Source organism: Rana temporaria, chromosome 3, assembly GCF_905171775.1.
Source record: "Rana temporaria chromosome 3, aRanTem1.1, whole genome shotgun sequence".
NCBI classification, from domain to species: Eukaryota; Metazoa; Chordata; class Amphibia; order Anura; family Ranidae; genus Rana; species Rana temporaria.
The window spans coordinates 411891259-411911904 of record NC_053491.1 but is presented as its reverse complement, the minus strand read 5'-3'; the positions used below and the strand labels follow the sequence as shown (position 1 = coordinate 411911904).

Sequence of the window (20646 nt, the reverse complement as noted above, 5' to 3'; positions counted from 1 at the left end):
AGCCCCCACTTTTTTGAAGCCTATTAGAGCCTCTGGCTCTAATCACGTGCTTCAAAAAACACCTCATTGGAATCCATGAGTCCGGTACCCTGCATGTAGATTAGGGGGCCTGACGCATGGGAAGGAGGGGGGGTAAAACCTGTGTGCCCCTAAAGGATGGGCCGCCACTGCTGTAAAGTAAAGGCATAATGTGCTAATATGCATCGCATACTAGCACATTATGTTAAACTTACCTGCAAACAAAGCCCTCGTCGTCCCCGCTGGAGACCGCATCCACCTTTGGCTGTGTGACTGGCCGGAGCCGCATGACGTCACTCCCGCGCAATCGCGTGGGAGTCGCCGCTCACAGCACAGGCTTCTGAAGAAATGCCACGGGTGGTCGTTCCTTCAAAGCGCATGCGCCGATGACATAATCAGCTCAGTATACAGTAAATATCTCCTAAACGGCGCACATTTAGGAGATATTTACAGTACCTATAGATAAGCCTTATGCTAGGCTTCTTACCTACAGGTACAAAGAATGCATGAAGGTTTACTTCCTCTTTAACCACCGAGGCACAAATAGCACTTGTTCCTTCAATAAGTATGTTAAAGTGGAACTCCACCCAAAAGGGGAAGCTCTGCTTGCCTGCCTCCTCCCCCTCTGCTACCACATTGGGCACGTTTTGGGGGAAGCGGAAACCTGGTTTTGCAGGTACCTGATCCCACTTCTGGCTCAGTATGGCCCGGAAGTTCGGACTCCTCCTTCCCCCCCCACAAGGCTTCACAGCTGATTTCCTTTAGACAAGATGGAAGCAGCAGCACCCATTAGTTGATTGAAAGGCTCGGGTGAGGACACCGCAGGATTCCTGGACAGGCAAGTCCCCTAATATTGAGTCAGCAGCTACAGTATTTGTAGCTGTTGACTAATTTTTTCTGAAGGAGTCTGGAACTCTTCTTTAAGAACTAGATGCTCCTGGTCCCTGCACCCCAATGTGTGTGCCATCACAGTATACTTTAGTATGTGTATTTTGAACCTGGACCCAATATCCCGGGTGTCCAAACCATGGATCTGCACTGCTCTGGATTTCCTCTAAGAGGCAGGGGGGAGTTAAGAGGAACTCTCCAACTAGTAGTACTCTATTTTCAGCCCAATAGGATTTGCCACCGATCAAAAGGAAATTATTGAAATTTAGTAAAGCGTTACAACAGGTGACATGTTTTATAAAATATGTTTTTTAAGTGTATGCCACGTTAGGTTACCTTTCGTTTGTTGTGATATGCAATATACAGCACAGCCACAAGAATAGCGGAGGTCACAAGATAGGCAAAGAAATGGCTGCTTTCTGTTTCACCCTGGGGAATTGAAGTCTCTTTATTATTATTGGGAGGTTGGTATTCCTGCTTGTTCAGAGAGTCTGCATTCTCTTCATCGGCTGTATCCACATTATCCAAATTTTCCAATTCTGCACCAACTGTGTCGTCTTTCATATTATCCGACTCTTGATCATCCTCAAGCATTTTCTCTTCTTCTCCAGGCTGCTGCTCATCCATTTCCTCCTCCTCGTCTTCTTCAAGCTCAACCTTTTCATCACCGCCGGTCTTGGCCTCAACCTTATCAGCACCGCCGGCCTTGGCCTCAACCTTATCAGCACCGCCGGTCTTGGCCTCAACCTTATCAGCACCGCCGGTCTTGGCCTCAACCTTATCAGCACCGCCGGTCTTGGCCTCAACCTTATCAGCACCGCCGGTCTTGGCCTCAACCTTATCAGCACCGCCGGTCTTGGCCTCAACCTTATCAGCACCGCCGGTCTTGGCCTCAACCTTATCAGCACCGCCGGTCTTGGCCTCAACCTTATCAGCACCGCCGGTCTTGGCCTCAACCTTATCAGCACCGCCGGTCTTGGCCTCAACCTTATCAGCACCGCCGGTCTTGGCCTCAACCTTATCAGCACCGCCGGTCTTGGCCTCAACCTTATCAGCACCGCCGGTCTTGGCCTCAACCTTATCAGCACCGCCGGTCTTGGCCTCAACCTTATCAGCACCGCCGGTCTTGGCCTCAACCTTATCAGCACCGCCGGCCTTGGCCTCAACCTTATCAGCACCGCCGGCCTTGGCCTCAACCTTATCAGCACCGCCGGCCTTGGCCTCAACCTTATCAGCACCGCCGGCCTTGGCCTCAACCTTATCAGCACCGCCGGCCTTGGCCTCAACCTTATCAGCACCGCCGGCCTTGGCGTCACCCGTTTCAGCACCGCCGGCCTTGGCGTCACCCGTTTCAGCACCGCCGGTCTTGGCGTCACCCGTTTCAGCACCGCCGGTCTTGGCGTCACCCGTTTCAGCACCGCCGGTCTTGGCGTCACCCGTTTCAGCACCGCCGGTCTTGGCCTCACCCGTTTCAGCACCGCCGGTCTTGGCGTCACCCGTTTCAGCACCGCCGGTCTTGGCGTCACCCGTTTCAGCACCGCCGGTCTTGGCGTCACCCGTTTCAGCACCGCCGGTCTTGGCGTCACCCGTTTCAGCACCGCCGGTCTTGGCGTCACCCGTTTCAGCACCGCCGGTCTTGGCGTCACCCTTTTCAGCACCGCCGGTCTTGGCGTCACCCTTTTCAGCACCGCCGGTCTTGGCGTCACCCTTTTCAGCACCGCCGGTCTTGGCGTCACCCGTTTCAGCACCGCCGGTCTTGGCGTCACCCGTTTCAGCACCGCCGGTCTTGGCGTCACCTGTTTCAGCACCGCCGGTCTTGGCGTCACCCGTTTCAGCACCGCCGGCCTGGGCGCCACCCGTTTCAGTAGTGCCGGCCTGGGCGCCACCCGTTTCAGCAGCGCCGGCCTGGGCCTTACCCGCTTCAGCAACGCCGGGATTCAGTTCATTATTTGCATCCTTGTTAATGTTTGGGTCTACAGCATCTTTATCCACAGGAGCAGCTAATGAAATATAAAACAACAAAACATACATAGTTTAACGAAGGCTTCATTTTGTGATAACACTATATAACACAATACTAACACATAAACAAGAGGTGCATCGAAAATTTAGGCTGCCGAAAATTATTGGCCCGAAAACTGTGTTATTTGATATGGGCAAAAGAAAAAAAACAGCCGAAACCAAAAGGGGGGCGTGGTCCACCCCGGGTGCCGCCCATTGCGGGAGTGTCAAACTGACACGCCCAGTTCTCACCTCCCTCCTCCTCCACTCCCTCCTCGCCGCCATCCCCGCATGTCAAAGAGATAAATGACCCGGGCCGTAGTAACACCAGTGCCCATCTTATGCAGCTTGCCTGTGACTCAACAGGCAGGCTGCATAAGATGGGCACTGGTGAGGCAAAGTCAGGCTGCATAAGATGGGCACTGGTGAGGCACAGGCAGGCTGCATAAGATGGGCACTGGTGAGGCACAGGCAGGCTGCATAAGATGGGCACTGGTGAGGCACAGGCAGGCTGCATAAGATGGGCACTGGTGAGGCACAGGCAGGCTGCATAAGATGGGCACTGGTGAGGCACAGGCAGGCTGCATAAGATGGGCACTGGTGAGGCACAGGCAGGCTGCATAAGATGGGCACTGGTGAGGCACAGGCAGGCTGCATAAGATGGGCACTGGTGAGGCACAGGCAGGTTGCATAGGATGGGCACTGGTGAGGCACGGGCAGGCTGCGTATGACGGGCACTATTGAGGCTGCTCGGCACAGGCAGGCTGCATTTAATGGACACTGGTGAGGCTGCATTGATCTCCTGTACCATGACTGCAGTTTCTGACCCATTCCTGTATCATATCTGCTGCTAAAAGTCGGCAGTGACAAAAAGTGTAGCTGCTGACTTTTATTAATCGGACACTCACCTGTTCCAGGTTCCAGCGATGCTGGCGTACGAAGCTCTGCTCGTCTCCCTCTCCTCTCTGCAGCGCGGGCATCGTGACTGTGGGCGCCTGGCTGTGGCTTCACAGCCGGGCACGCATTGCACATGCGCGAGACGCGCCGTGATTGGCCGGGCAATCATCTGGGACCCGTGTCGTGTGCTAGATGACTGCCGAGAGGGGGGGGGGGGGCAAACTTCCTTCCGGCGCCGCGGTTCCCCTGGGAGGAAGTGGGAGCTGGAACCCCTTTGCTAAAGATCACACAACTTGCAGTGCTGTGTCATCTACAGTATCTATGGCTGCATCTAAACATACACAGCCTTGGGCTACGGAACGTCCCAAGAGATGTTTCCCGCTTGTGATTGGCTCACTGGTTTTCCTAAAACTCTGCACTGAGATACAAGTCAGATTGTAGGCATTCTCTACAACAAAACTTTCAGTTTTGTTGAGTTTTTCCTAAAGGGTTAATCACGTCTAAAGAAATGCAGACCCTGCCTCTCTCCTTGCAGACCTGCAAGTGCATCAGCTGATCAAAAATAAAAAAGTCGCTCTCATTCGAAATCAGTCATGCACAAGACATGATCCAACAAAGATATTGCTAGAGTGGAAACAGGCTGTTAAAGTGGTTGTGAACCCTAATGCCGCGTACACACGATCATTTTTCGGGTGTGTGGGCTTCAGAGCATTTTTCGGGTTCTGAAAAACGAAAAAAAAAATAAAAATTCACAACATTCTAAACTATGTCATTTTTTGGGTTGTAAAAAATGGTCGTGTGTGGGCTTTAACGATGTGAAAAAAACGCACATGCTCAGAAGCAAGTTATGAGACGGGAGCGCTCGTTCTGGTAAAACTACCGTTCGTAATGGAGATAGCACATTCATCACGCTGTAACAGACAGAAAATCGCGAATCGTCTTTTACTAACACAAAATCAGCTAAAGCAGCCCAAAGGGTGGCGCCATCCGAATGGAACTTCCCCTTTATAGTGCCGTCGTACGTGTTGTAAGTCACCACGCTTTGCTAGAGCATTTTTTTTCCCACTATCGTGTGTGGGCAACGTCATTTTAATGATGAAGTTGAAAAAAACATTGTTTTTTCTAGAGGCTGAAAAACGTTGTTTTTTACAACCCGAAAAATGATCGTGTGTACGCAGCATCACAGTCTACTTTGACCTACAGGTAAGCCTAGATTATGTAGGTTAAGTTAAGGAGATATTTTTAAGAAAGACGGCACCGATGTCTACGGCGCGGAAAATGGCGCAGGCGCACTGAGTGTGCCGTCAGTGAAGGCGATCATGTCGTCATTGCCGACTCCCACGTCATCACTGCTCTGGCCAGTCACAGCGCTGGAGCAGCAATACCCGGAAGTCAGTCCGTGCATCATGGCGGCGACAGAGGAGGTGACCGGAATCGCTGCAAGGACTTCGATCTCAGGTAAGTAATTCATAAGGTAACCAATTCATAATGAGCTAGTATGCTATGCATACTAGCTCATTATGCCTTTGTCTTGCAGGGTGTTTTAGAGAGGGTTTACTGCCTCTTCAACCACTTGGGATCCGCGCTATGGACGAAATACGTCCACAGCGCGGCTCTCAAGTGCCGAGTGGACGTCTTTGGACGTCCTGTTGTTGTCATTGCCCGGGCGCGCAGCGGGGAAACAACGTGCCCGGCGCATCGCTCGGGAGCCGATGCGTGTGCCTGGCGGCCGCGATGTCCGCCAGATACCTGCGATCGGCAGTGACAGCAGGGACGTGGAGCTCTGTGTGTAAACACAGAGCTCCACGTCTTGTCAGGGAGAGAGGAGACCGATCTGTGTCCCTTGTACATAGGGACACAGCATCGGTCACCTCCCCCAGTCAGTCCCCTCCCCCCACACAGAACACACATTTAACCCCTTCCTCACCCCCTAGTGTTAACCCCTTCACTGCCAGTCACATTTATACAGTAATTAGTGCATTTTTATAGCACTGACCGCTGTATAAATGTGAATGGTACCAAAAATGTGTCAAAAGTGTCCGATACGTCCGCCGCAATATCGTAGGCCTGACAATTTTTTTTTTTTTTATCGCAGATCGCCGCCATTACTAAAAAAAAAAAAAAACTAGTAAAAAAAAAAAAAAAAAAATCATAAATCTATCCCCTATTTTGTAGGCGCTATAGCTTTTGCGCAAACCAATCAATATACGCTTATTGCGATTTTTTTTAACAAAAATATGTAGAAGAATACGTATCGGCCTAAACCGAGGGAATTTTTTTTTTTTTTATTGGGATATTATAACAAAAAGTTAAAATAGTGTTTTTTTCCAAAATGTTCTGTCTTTTTATGTTTATAGCGCAAAAAAAAAAAAAAAAAAAATTGCAGAGATGATCAAATACCACCAAAAGAAAAGCTCTATTTGTGGGAAAAAAAATTATAAAAATATAATTTGGGTACCGTGTTGTATGACCGCGCAATTGTCATTCAAAATGCGTCAGCGCTGAAAGCTGAAAATTGGTCTGGGCACGAAGGGGGTTAAAGTGCCCAGTAATGAAGTGGTTAAAATCCCAGCAATGTACATAGAACAAGCCAGAAGGGACTGTTTTTTTTTTCCCCCTCAACAAAAGTGGAGTTACTCTTACCACCGGTTTCCTAATTTGCAATCTGGCAGGAATTATTTTGGGGAATTTGTTCCACCCATAGCATCAGATTATTAAAGTGCCACACTAGACAACCTGCTACTGCAGAAATTTCCTATCTTTTACTGAACGTTGTTTGGATATTGGGACAATAAACACAATTATAGTGCATTCCTCCAATCAAAAATATAGTGGATGAGCTTGTTGGTTACCTAATTGTTTGTGTTTTTGTTCCAGCGATGAGAATGAGCCCAGCAGCTCCAGCTGTGGTCTCTGGTCCTCGTTGAATAGATTGATAGCAGCAGAAGCCATTGGCTCCCACGGCTGTCAATCAAATCCAGTGACACGGGAGCTGGGGCTGAATCCTACGGTCAATGGATGCAGCAGCAGCAGGACTCGTGAGAGCGCACCCGCACGAATGCCCATGGAATGCGGCTCCCAAGGGGACACTCGATGAGGAGGAGGAGGAGCCAGGAGTACCACCGGGGGACCCCAGAAGAGGAGGATCGGGCTGCTTTGTGCAAAACTCTTGCACAGAGGTGGTAAGTATAACATGTTTATTATAAAAAAAAAAACACTTTACAAATCACTTTAAAGGGTAAGTTCACCTTTACAGAAAAATCTGTAAGGGGAAAATAAACCTTGCCCCCCCCTCCCACTGACCTTGAGCCTGGCAATCACCTCCTAGGAAACCTTGTAAAGCCGCCTCATTGGTCCAGGGCTTAGAAATCCCCTCAGCTTAATCTCATAAACGTACCTCATCAGGGGTACGTTTAGGAGCATTATAAGTAATCAGAACACGCGTAGCCTGCCCTGTCACTGCAGGCAAAGAGGAGAGAAAGCCGCTGGGATTTCAAATCCCCCCTGACTGGTAAAGCGGCTATTTGATCTGTCAGAAGGACGATTGCCGGACTCCAGGTTAGCGGGACTGGGTGTGATGGGGGAGGGGGTCCAGTGTAAGTTCACCTTACAAATTTTCTGTAAAAGGTGAAATTACACTTTAACATCCCTTTAATAACTGTATTTTAAGGCGTGGCCACTACATGGTCATAAACACTGACATCCCATCGACCACTCTTCAGACCTTCTCATTGGTCAGATCATTGCAATCTGTGCATACGACCAACTTTAGATCTACCAAAACTATATCAGGAGGACACACCTAATGTATTCAATTACTTTCCATCCAGTCAGGCAAGCCCTTCCACTACATAGCAGGGATGAGCTCAGGCGTGTTAGATTACAAGTCATGCAAATAGATGTTACATTTAATGGAAGGGAGGAAAGACCTGCTTTAATTCAGGGCTTGACAAATTTGCTTGGAATCTAGGCGTCAGGAACGCGCCCCCTCCCGCCGAGCTCGCGTGCAGAAGCGACCGCATACGTGAGTAGCGTCCGCATACGTGAGTAGCGCCCGCATATGAAAGCGGTGTTCAAAACCACACATGTGAGGTATGGCCACGATTGGTTGAGCGAGAGCAATAATTCTAGCCCTAGACCTCCTCTGTAACTCAAAACATGCAACCTGTAGAATTTGAGATTTTAAAGGGTAAAAGTTTGTCGCCATTCCACGAGCGGACGCAATTTTGAAGAGTGACATGTTGGGTATCAATTTACGCGGCATAACATTATCTTTTACAATATAAAAAAAAATTGGCTAACTTTACTGTTGTCTTATTTTTTAAATAAAAAAGGTATATTTTTTCCCAAAAAAGTGCGCTTGCAAGACCGCTGCACAAATACAGTGTGACAAAGTATTGCAACGACCGCCATTTTATTCTCTAAGGCATAGGTGTCAAACACAAGGCCCGCGGGCTAAATCCGGCCCTTCCAGACACTTCACGTGGCCCTCGCACCTCCAGCCCTCTTCTGGTCCTCCTCCCGACCCTTACTTTCTGCTTTTAAGCAATGCATCCAGCTTCTTCCCAGCAGCAGCATAATGAAAGGGAGGTGCACTGTAAAGTAAGGGAGAGTGGGGGACTTACTTCTGACGGTGGGGTGGCTCTTGACATCTAATGTAAGGGGAAGGGATGCGCTGGACATCTAATCTTACAGATACAACCAGCCCTTTTGATGGCAATCATAATTCTGATGCGGCCCACGATGAAATTGAGTTTGACAATCCTGCTCTAAGGTGTTAGAATAAAAAATATATATAATGTTTGGGGTTTCCAAGTAAAGAGAAGGAGATGGGCGGGCAGTGAAAACAGCCAGTGGAAGCTCCATTAGCATTGCTGGTTGTCTTGCCATACCAACGGCCACCACAAGATGGCGCCAGATTCCAGAATGAAGCAAAAGACTGCAGAAGGCCGCAAAGCCGCGGCCTCAATTACCGGCCAGCGCGGCCCAACACGATCGGGCAAGGGGGGCTTGTGCACGGAGACAGTATACCTGAGCTGTGGTCGCTAATTTTAGTCGCAAATGCAACCTGGCGCACAGGGTTTGTCAAGCCCTGCTTTAATGTAATTGCAAACAATATTTTTTTCATTTAAAATAAAAAAAGATGTTATACTTACCTGTTCTGTGTAATAGTACTGCATATAGTTGTCCCTTACCTACACTTCTGGGCTCCCCAATCTGCACTTCCTACAATTGCCCCCTCAGAAATCCATGTGCTGAGAGTGAACATGTGCAGGTGCACTCCCTAGCTGCGCTGTGTGCGTTAATTGACACGCACACATCGTAGTGTGGTTTGGCCACGTCCCCACTCCCTCCTCAGAGGATTTGACTGAGAGCAGTAATAGCCTATGGCTCTCACTGTTGCCCACATCTCCCGTGAGAAGAGTAGGAGAGACGAGTGATGCTGCAGATGGACAGCACTGGATTGGTGGAGGAATCGGGTAAGTATTTAAAGCGGATCTCCACTCTAAAGTGAAGTCGCGCTGATCGGCACCCTCCCCCCCTCCGGTGTCACATTTGACACCTTTCAGGGGGGAGGGGGGTGCAGATACCTGTCTACAGACAGGTATCTGCACCCACTTCCGGCCCTACGATACGGGCAAAAGACGGGTTTTTTCCTTGCTTCCCGTCCGTCCCCGGTTGTATGCTGGGAACACTCGGCTCCCAGCACACAGCGGGAGCCAATCGGCGGGCACAGCGCGACTCGCGCATGCGCCGTAGGGAACCGGGCAGTGAAGCCGGAGCGCTTCACTTCCTGGTTCCCTCACCGTGGATGGAGGGGGGAGCAGCAGGGTGACGAGCGATCGGCTCGTCATCTGCTGCGATCGGCGCTGGACTCCAGGACAGGTAAGTGTCCTTATATTAAAAGTCAGCAGCTGCAGTATTTGTAGCTGCTGGCTTTTAATATATTTTTTTAGTGGCACATCCGCTTTAAGGAATAGGGGCCTTCACATTCCACATGATCAAAAATAGAAGAGAACTAGTTCAGCCTCTGACGCAGTCTGTCCTTTACTGGCAAAACCGGTCAGGCACCTCTCACTTGGCTACCTTGGCGACCTCAGAGCTATCTGCTAGAGAAACAATGGACTGCCAAGTACGTGCATATTTTCTCACCTCACTATGGCTTATGGGCATTTATACACTGTATCTACATATATTGGATGACCACTACTGCCTGTTCCATGAGTAGGCTTGCCCGATTCCCTCTATAGCCACCTGTGGGGACTTCTTACTCGTCATTGAGATGTACAAGATTTTCCTACGAAGATTGGTCCAGATACAGAGCCAGTCTCCCCTGAAGGTGTAGTACTGGCCAGTACATGGGACTGGAATGGTTATGTGAATCCCCTTTTGGTTCAGGCATTTATCACACTGAAGTGACTTCTATTTTGATCATATGGAACCACATGTACCAGCGTATATATGAAAGATAATTATGTTATTGGAAGACGTTTGATCATTCATATATGATGTACACCAGGGCTCGACAAATCCCGGTCGCCAGGGCGACTAGAAATAGCCTCCTGGCGACTTGGCTTGGAAGGTGGGCAAAAAAAATTTTTTTTGGGGGGAGTCCCCAGCTCTTCCTTGTGTGAGCTGGCACCATCTGGTGGTGGCCGTTGGTATTACAAGTTAAGCATTACAAGTTAAACAGCAATTCTAATGTAATTTTTCACTATTTTGCACTGCCATCTTCTTCCCTCTAATTAGAACCCCCAAACATTATATATATTTTTTATCCTAACACCCTGGAGAATAAAATGGCAATCATTGCAATACTTTCTGTCACGCCGAAGTGAAAAAACCTACGTTAGATCTACCGGTAACGGTATTTCTACGAGCCTTCCAGGACGGCACACCAGAGAGATAAGGGCTCCTCCCACAGGAAACACAATCAATTGACAAGTTTGTTATAAGTTCCCACCCCTCCCCTTGCTCCTCAGTATTTAATAAAGTAATCTTGAACTGGTTCACAAGGGGCACCCCATCGGTACTTACCATTTAGCATATAGCTTACCTTTCTTCACATAGGGTGGGTAGTAGGCCTGCCGTCCTGGAAGGCTCGTAGAAATACCGTTACCGGTAGATCTAACGTAGGTTTTCTCCTACGCCTTCCAGGACGGCACACCAGAGAGGATATGAAAGGACCTCAGGCCTACCTCAGGGTGGGACCACAGCTTGGAGGACCTTCCGACCGAAAGCCAGGTCTTGCTGTGACAACAATTCTACACGGTAGTGTTTCAGGAAGGTGTGATGACTTGACCAGGTAGCCGCAGTACGGATCTGGTCCCAGGAGGCACCTGCTCTCTCCGCCCAAGATGTCGCCAGAGATCTAGTTGAATGAGCTTTGATATTAAGTGGAGCTGGTTCTCCTGCACACTGATAAGCCTCTGTAATAGCTTCTCTAATCCATTTTGAGACTGATGGCCTTGAGGCCTGTAATCCCTTCCTGACCCCACCATAGAGGATTAGGAGATGGTTAGATTTCCTGAAACTTTTGGTTCTATCTAAATATATAAGAAGACATCTTCTTACATCCAAACAGTGGAACTTAAACTCCTTCTCGTTCTTTGGTTCTGAACAAAAGGACGGCAATATCATTTCTTGCGTCCTGTTAAGTAAGGATGCTACTTTAGGTAGGTATAAGGGATCTGCCCTAAGAGTGACCCTGTCTGGTTGCACCCTAAGAAAAGGCTCTTTCATAGACAGAGCTTGCAGATCTCCTACCCTCCTGGCTGTAGTAATAGCCAACAAAAAAGTTAATTTTAACGTAAGGAACCTAAGGGAAACTTTCTCTAAAGGTTCAAAAGGAGGCATAGATAATGACTCTAATACCCTAGTAAGGTCCCATGGTGGACAGAAGCTTTTAAGGACGGGGGACATTCTTTCCCTAGCTAGTAAGAATCTCTTAACTAGGTCGTCCTTCGCTAATCTTTTATCCAGGTACACCGAGAGGGCCGCTACCTGTACTCGCAGGGTGCTAACCTTAAGCCCAGCGTCCGCTCCATCCTGGAGAAAATCCAGGATAACCGGAACCGACTGGGAAGACTTTTGTCTTTTTCTACTCCAGGTCTGGAAGGTTCTCCATATCTTTGAGTAGATCTTTCTAGTGACCGGCTTTCTACTTGTAAGGAGAGTATCAATCACCTTTTCTGAACAACCTTTTTGTTTCAGAATCTGGCGCTCACTAACCAGGCTGTTAGCTGAAAGAACTCTGGTCTCGAGTGAAACACTGGACCTTGTCTGAGAAGATCTGTCCTGGCTGGGAGTCTCAGAGGCTCTGCTACTGACATGAACCTCAGGTTCGCAAACCATGTCCTCCTTGGCCACCATGGGGCAATAAGGAGGACCAGACCGGGGGACTTGCTGACTTTCTGGAGTACCCGCGGAATTAGCGCCAGGGGTGGGAAAGCGTAGGCCATTTTGAAATGCCAGTTCTGGGACAGCGCATCCAGGCCCTCTGAATCCCGTTCTACCGAGGCTGAGAAGTACCTGTTCACTTTCCTGTTCTTCCGGTTCGCGAACAGATCTATGTCTGGTTCGCCAAACTGAAGAACTAAGGCCTGAAAGACCTCGGGACTCAATTCCCATTCCCCCTGTCTTAATTGTTGGCGACTGAGGAAGTCCGCTTCTATGTTGTCTGTCCCCTTTATATGTATGGCTGAGATGGAGGTGACATGCTTCTCTGCCCAACCCAGGATTTTTATGGTTAGTTCTAATAGGGGACCGGATCTGGTACCGCCTTGGTGATTCAGGTAGGCCACTACTGTAGCGTTGTCTGAGCTCACCTGGACCTCCCTGTCTGTGACATCTTGTTGGAAGGCCTTCAGAGCTTCTCCTACTGCTCTGAGCTCCCTGGTATTGGAAGATTGATGAGCCAGGAGGTAGCACCATCTTCCTTGGGCTTTTTTCTTTCCCAAGTGGGCACCCCACCCCCATGTGCTGGCATCCGTAGTCAATTTTACCGGATCCCATTGTGCCCAAGGTCGACCTTTCCCTAGGTTTTGGTGACTGGTCCACCACTCTAGGGATGAGAGGACCTGAGGGGTGAGTACAATCTCCTGATCCAGGGATTCCTTCTTCTTGTCCCAAGAGGACAGAAAGAAAAAATGGAGCATCCTTGCATGTAATTGGGACCAGACTACTGCTGGTATGGATGCCGACATTAAGCCTAGCACTCTCATAACTGACCTCCTGGGAAGTCTGGGGAATCTCACCAGATTCTCTGCTCCTGACACTAATTTTTTTATTTTTTCCTCTGGCAGGAAAAGCGTCTGGAGCCTGGAGTCTATAGTGTAGCCCAGGAAATTTTTTACCTGTTCTGGTATGAGGGAAGATTTCTCTAAATTGATAATCCAGCCTAGGCTTTCTAAAAACTCCATCACCCTGTTGGTATCCCTCTGAACCTGTGACTCTGTCTGACCGGAGATCAGTAGATCGTCCAGGTATGGTATAAGGCATATTCCTTGAAGATGTAGGAATGCTACTGCCTCTGCCAGAATTTTTGTAAAGATTCTGGGGCTGGAGGTTAGGCCGAAGGGTAGTGCCCTGAACTGCCAATGAAAGATTTCCTCCCCTACCACCACCGCAAACCTCAAAAAGGCCTGATGGTCCACGTGAATTGGCACGTGCAAATAGGCGTCCTTGAGGTCTATGGTTGTCATGTAGGTTTCCTTCATGAGGTTCTTTCTTACTGAGTAAATACTCTCCATGGAGAATTTCTTTTGTTCTAAAAATCCGTTTAGTTTTTTTAGGTTTACTATCAGGCGGAATTTTCCTGATGGTTTCTGAACCAAAAACACGTGGGAATAGAACCCCCGGTATTGCTGTTCTACTGGCACTGGTGTTATTACTAGTTGCTCTACCAATTCCTGAATCCCCTCCAGGAGGGCCCTTCTTTTTAGGGTATCCTTGGGGAGCTGCGTGAGGGTGATCATAGGGGGGGGAAGGGTGACAAATTCCAGGCGGAACCCATCCCTTATAAGCTTGTGTATGTAGGGACTGTCTGAAATATTTTCCCACTGTTGTACAAACTGGGACAGCCTCCCCCCTACCTTGACCTTGGCGTCACTTGGTTTGTTTAGCCTCAGCCTTGGCGGAGGGAAAGAGTAAGTTATTCTTTTTGTTCCCTTTGCCATCCAACTGATTGGGTGAACGGGTACTTCCGTTTCCAGGTTTTCTGAGTGGTTAGTCTCCTTTCTGGATATTTCCATTCTTGTAGGATTATTTCTTTTAGAGATTGGTGGAGAGGGAAGACTCTATCCTGTATTTCACTGAGTCCCCTATACACCTTATCCTGTGCAGAGGTCGTTTTAGGAACCTCTGGAATCTCTTCAGTGGCATAGATTGCCTGAAGGAGACTGTCCACGTCCTCTGCTGAGAAGAGGAATCTTTTCAATTTTCCTTCTTCCTGAGACATGACTGAGTCTCTATCCTCCTCACCCTCTGAGCTATGTCTAGTGACCTGGCTCATGACCTCACTTTCCTCTTCCTCCAGATCCTGAGGAAAGACCTGAGAGGATAGGAAAGGGGTACTGGGTCCTGCAACTAGCCTTCCCTGAGAAATCAAAGTCTCTCTAGGGGCCGGTTCCTCTGTGCTAGGGCCTGTGGCTGCTTGTGTAGCTGTCTCCCTGAGAGCTCTAACCGTGGCCAACATTTCAGACTGCATTGACAAGAGAAAATCTTTCATCATAGCAGCTGCCTCCTTCCCAGCCAACTGGTTAATACATTTGTGGCAGAAGGGTTTGGTATAGGATTTTGGGAGTTTATCTTTACAGTTTCCACATTTTCTAGAGGAACTACCACTAGCAGATGCTGAGGATTGAGCAGAGGCCCCCTGGGTTTCACCGGGAGATTCTGTTAGAGAGGGAACATAATAAAAAAACAACCATGTTATTTCTTCCCACTTCAGAGCTGCAGGCTGTACTAGGGAGAAAAGAGGGAGAGAACGAGGAAGGCAGCCGTTACCAGCTGCATCCTGCGACTCAGGAACTCTCACTCTCCCCTTTTCTCCCTTTCCAGGAGGGACTGTACTCACCGACCCCCGATCTGGATTTGGTAGCCGCAGCGCTAGTCTTCCCTTCCTCTTCCATCATGAGGAGGTTGACTGGGTCCTTGGCTTGCCGGTACCTGTTCGCAGGGTTTATCCGCCGCCGACCCCACCGCTCCACGCTGCTCTCCACGCCGAGGCGTCACTTCCGGGTTGCCTGTAGGGAACGCCCACTCTCCGGTGACGCGCTTCCTGTACCTCCGAACGAGGTCTGGAGCGCAATGCTCCTCTGCAAACCCCCCCAGGAAGAAGAGTTAGCAGCGTGGCGGATTTTTGTGCAGAGGGACGATGGCTTTTTCACCACAGCTCAGAGCGTCCATGCCTGTCTTTGTGGCGACCTGTGAGCGACCGAAGCCAACAGGTCAGTTCAGCTCTCCCCGGCCTCCCTGAACCTGCCTCAACAGGGGTACCCTTCGACTTCACCGTCTCCAGGTAATGTAAAACAACAAACGTGCCGCTGTGTTCGGGAGAAACACAATCAAAATACTGAGGAGCAAGGGGAGGGGTGGGAACTTATAACAAACTTGTCAATTGATTGTGTTTCCTGTGGGAGGAGCCCTTATCTCTCTGGTGTGCCGTCCTGGAAGGCGTAGGAGAAATTACACTTTTTTAAATTAAAAAATAAGACAACAGTAAAGTTATCCCCATTTTTGTTTAATATTATGAAAGATAATGTTACACCGAGTAAATTCATACCAAACATGTCACGCTTCAAAATTGCGTCCACTCGTGGAATGCCAACAAACTTTTACCCTTTAAAATCTTCATAGGCGACGTTTAAAAAAATCTACAGGTTGCATGTTTTGAGTTACAGAGGAGGTCTAGGGCTAGAATTATTGCTCTTGCTCTACCAATCGCGGCGATACCTCACATGTGTGGTTTGAACACCGTTTACATATGCGGGCGCTGCTCACGTATGTGTTCGCTTCTGCGCGCAAGCTCGTCGGGACAGGGTGCGTTTTCTGGCTCCTAACTTTTTTAGCTGGCTCCTAGATTCCAAGCAAATATGTCAAACCCTGGAGGAGACATATCGTTGTTCCTACTTCGGTAAAATATTAAAGCCCCCTATAGGTAATCAGTTTACCTTTACAAAGGAGGTCTGGTGCTCGAATTATTGCTCATTCCAGCGCGCGCGGCTATATGCAACGTGTGTATCACAATTGACTGTTTCAGGGGTAGGCACCCTGCTGCAAGCGTTATGTGGTGGGCCTCCGGTATTGGGTTTTTTGGGGGGGTCGCATGTGCTTGGGTGTGGGCGGCATTCAGTGAGCCAGGCAACCTAGGGTTTGTCAAACCCTGCGCTGACAGACGGAAAAAAACTGACTTCAATGCATCTCTATGGAAAAACCATTTATATCAACATCCGTTCTTTGGAACAGATCAAAGCCCTATTTTTCTTCTGTTAAACAAATGTAACTACTTAAAATGGACAAACGGTCTATGTTTGCATGAAACAATTGTTCCAGGACTCAAGTGGCTAAGGACTCTAGCTGGAGAATATAAAAAAAAAAAAAAAAAATTAAAAACTGATGTAAACGTGTTCAGTTTTTATATTAAAGAAACGTGACAGTACTGATGAAACACATGGTCCACGTGTGTGAAAGGGCCCTTCGGTTCTCCCACATAGAAGAGTTTGTCTCCCATGGTTGAGATGCAGGATCTTTCATTCTAGGACCCTCTAATATGGGGTACTTTGTTGCAGTAAGTGGGCTTAGCACCATATAACCATATAGTGTGACCAGACCCCTGTATTTTTTGGAATATGTTCAGGTGTTTTTAAATAGCCTTGCAGTATTAATGTCATTTTTGTACGTGTGTGCTGTAATCCGTTTTGTACTGAAAGGGGCCCAAGTCACAGAGGGGAACGGATGAACTCTTTGGATAGCTGACTCGACCGCTCAAGCCTAGTACACATGGGTCTCATGTCGGGCGGCATTGCCCCCGCTTCAATAGAAACAGGCTGACCCGTGTGTATGCTATCTGGGCCAGCTTCTGTTGAAGGGGCACGACTGAAAAAGGTCTGCTGACTGGCATCCGATTAGCGATCTTAAAAGCTCAGCGGGGGAGATCGCTGTACTAACATCAGAGCTGAGCCCTTCAGTTTTTTTTCCCATTCAGCTTTCTGGGTTGAATGGAAGTGAAAAAAGCTCAGTGTGTACCAGGCTTTAGGGTCCATTCACACCAGGTGCAGTGAAACTTCATTGGGTGACTATTCCTGTTCACCCCCACTTCAAGACAAAGTAAAATGCCTGGTCCTTGGTGTGGCCGATTCACACCACTGTATTGGGGTGGTGTGCGCAGAGAATAAGTACTGTGGGTGGTACTTTCTTCCAGTGCAGTGCGGGTTACTGCATGCCGGATGATAGAACACTAACATTTTAATATAGTTTGTATAAATGGTGAACAGTGCAATCGCTCTGGTCTGACCGGACTGAACTGTACAGCTGGAGCGGCATCGCAGAGGCTGGTGTGAATGAGCCCCTACAGTGGTACTGGGCTCCCCGTGGCAAACACAGGAGGGGTCCTGTAAAAGTGATGGGGTGTCTGCAAAGCTGATCGCTGCCCATCCATGACTATTATATATATATATATATATATATATATATATATATATATATATATATATATATATATAGACACACATATACACACATACACATATACATACACACACACTGAACAGGAAATGGTTAAAGTGGTTGTAAACCCCACTTTTTGACTTTTACCTACAGGTAAGCCTATAATAAGGCTTACCTGTAGGTATAAAGAATATCTCCTAAACCTGTACGGCTTAGGAGATATTCCCGCCGCTGATAGCGGCGCATTCACAGCGGGGATCCTTGGCTAAAGGACCGGCAGCCGCCGGACCTTGCCGAATTGAAGCCTCCCGCACACATGCGCGGGAGTGACGACATCGCCGCTCCAGCCAATCACAGCGCTGGAGTGGCAATACGCAGAAGACACGCCGGAGCAAGTAGACATCTCGCTCGGCGTGGACCAGGTAAGTTCTCTTCACCTCGTTTTAAGGTAAGTATTTCATAATGAGCCAATATGCGGTGCATACTAGCTCATTATGGCTTTTCCTTTACAGGTGTAAAAAAATTTTTTTTACAGGGTATACAACCGCTTTAAAGCAGGGGTTCACCCAAAAAAAAAAAACATTTTAACATTACATTGTCAAAATGACAATCGGCTGTTTTTTGTTTTTTTTATGCCCGTACATACCATATTTTCACTGCTGCTTCCGGGTATGTCTTCTGCAGAACTGGGCGTTTCTTAATTGATTGACAGGTTTCCGACCGTCGCATACAGCGCGTCACGAGTTGCCGAAAGTCGGTGCGGCTCTATACGGCGCCTACGCACCGACGTTCGGCTTCTTTCGGCAACTCGTGACGCGCAGTATGCGACGGTCGGAAGCCTGTCAATCAATTAGGAACGCCCAGTCCCGCAGAAGACTTTTTTGGGGGTAAACCTCCGCTTGAAGGCTCACAATAAAATCTCTGTATAAACCATTCTGGCAGCCAGTAAAAAATGATCACTTTTCTCCTGCCAGTAAATGCCAGTAGGACAAAAAGGTTGTTAGTAAAAACTATGGCTGTGACCCTCGGCTCGCAACTATGCAGCTCGGGTCCGCAGCTGGCTGAGACCATCCAAGTGCCTGCTATAGTGTGTTCAGGTCGGTGCCGGCAGGGGGGCGGGTCTGGTGGAGGCGGTGTTGCGCGATGTCATGGTGCAAGGGAGCGGCCGGAGCCTTGTGTGTGGGTCTGCAGGGCGGGAGTAAGGCAAGCCAGGAGCTGGACTGTCAGTGCTGTTTGGACCGAAGGGACCACCTGGCGTGGAAAGAGACTGTTACTGTGACTCAGTAGGGGACGTGTCGTGCCGGTGCTGCACACTGCTGTCATTGTCACTGTGAGGCCCCGTACACACGACCGAGTTTCTCGGCAGAATTCAGCCAGAAACTCGATCGGAGCCGTATTCTGCCGAGAAACTCGGTCGTGTGTACACTTTTCCGCGAGGAAGCCGACGAGGAACTCGTCGGGCCAAATAGAGAACATGTACTCTATTTCCTCGTTGTTCAATGAGGAAAGTCGGCCTGCCGAGATCCTCGGCGGCTTCAACACTGAACTCGACGAGGAACTCGATGTGTTTGGCACGTCGAGTTCCTTGGACGTGTGTACGGGGCCTGAGAGTCAGTTTCATGACTGCATCACCCATTCTAATGTATTGCCCTCCTGAGTCCTGTCCCTGAGCTACTTACTTACTATATCGAAAATAAAAGAAATATGCTTTTTGTCTTAATACCTACCTTAAATCATATTGCTAATTGCATATTGTACTTATTTGTAGCCTAAATACTGGAATTTGCACTTCAAACTGTAATTCTGTAACCTTTGGAACTGCCATTAAAAACTTAGTTCTGCCAGTAAATTTGTTGTGTCAGTAAATTTCAATCTGGTAGGTTGGCAACACTGATCACAATGTGAATACAATCATGCAGCCCCTGGCACTACATAGTGGCTGGAATAATGTAAGAGTGATGGTACAGATTGTCCTGTGTGTGGTGAGCATCCAATATAGGAGCTCTCACATGTCTATGGACAGGAAATCAGATTGTAGTATATGGCTGATTATTTTTATGGTGATCCTCAGCAATGTAATCATTCCTCTTCAACCTTCAATCAGGACTATAAAAGAGGAAGGGGGGAGGGGAAGATAGAACGATGGCCGGAAATGACTATGAAGTGTCACAAAACAAATAAGAGCGAATAGCTTTCCCCAGCCCCGCACCCCCCCCCCCCCCCCCTCTTCTTCTATACAATGATAGGAAATGTCTCCTCACCTCGGACCAGCAACACAGCGCCCAAAAACAGCAAAACCACCAGCCCGACTCCGCACAACACACGACGCTCCATGATTCCAGATAGAACTGTACACACACTTCCGGCAACACATCCTGCTTCCGGCAGAGGCGGCCCGCCTACTACACCCAGCACGATATGAGAGGGAAAGGATGGCGGTGCTCAGAAACGGGTTAGCACGCCATCTTGGGGTAAGCGTGGGGTAAAACAACGTGTGTAGAAAAATTAGACGATCTATGTATTGCTTTGAATACATGCCTTGTGGGGGAACCCTGTGTATAATAAGCCCCTTCTTCTCCACCCCTGTACATGAAGCCCCTCCTCCTCCACCCCTGTACTGTACATGAAGCCCCTCCTTCTCCACCCCTGTACATGAAGCCCCTCCTCCTCTACCCCTGTACTGTACATGAAGCCCCTCCTTCTCCACCCCTGTACATGAAGCCCCTCCTCCTCTACCCCTGTACTGTACATGAAGCCCCTCCTTCTCTACCCATGTACTGTACATGAAGCCCCTCCTCCTCCACCCCTGTACTGTACATAAAGCCCCTCCTCCTCCACCCCTGTACTGTACATAAAGCCCCTCCTCCTCCACCCCTGTACTGTACATGAAGCCCCTCCTCCTCCACCCCTGTACTGTACATGAAGCCCCTCCTCCTCCACCCCTGTACTGTACATGAATCCTTTCTCCTCCACCCCTGTACTGTAAGGTGACCAGATTTTTTAAATGAAATCCAGGGACTAAGCCCCTTCTTCTCCACCCCTGTACATGAAGCCCCTCCTCCTCCACCCCTGTACTGTACATGAAGCCCCTCCTCCTCTACCCCTGTACTGGACATGAAGCCCCTCCTCCTCCACCCCTGTACTGTACATGAAGCCCCTCCTCCTCCACCCCTG

General features: G+C 48.8%; 1 protein-coding gene across 5 annotated transcripts in view; it reads right to left on the bottom strand.

Moving 5' to 3' along the window:
- TGOLN2 (trans-golgi network protein 2) overlaps positions 1-19848 on the bottom strand; it is a 30393-nt gene extending 10545 nt beyond the window's left edge. For 2 of the 5 annotated variants that reach the window (XM_040346058.1, XM_040346059.1), the window contains exons 1-2: positions 19734-19847; positions 1243-2906 (exon numbers count right to left, since the gene is read on the bottom strand). In XM_040346058.1, the coding sequence (XP_040201992.1) occupies positions 1243-2906; positions 19734-19806 (1737 nt within the window). In that variant the 5' untranslated portion in view covers positions 19807-19847. Of the gene's footprint in view, positions 1-1242; positions 2907-19733 lie in introns of all 5 variants that reach the window. The other 3 variants (XM_040346060.1, XM_040346062.1, XM_040346061.1) reach the window with 3 other exon arrangements.
- Positions 19849-20646: the final 798 nt, after the last annotated feature.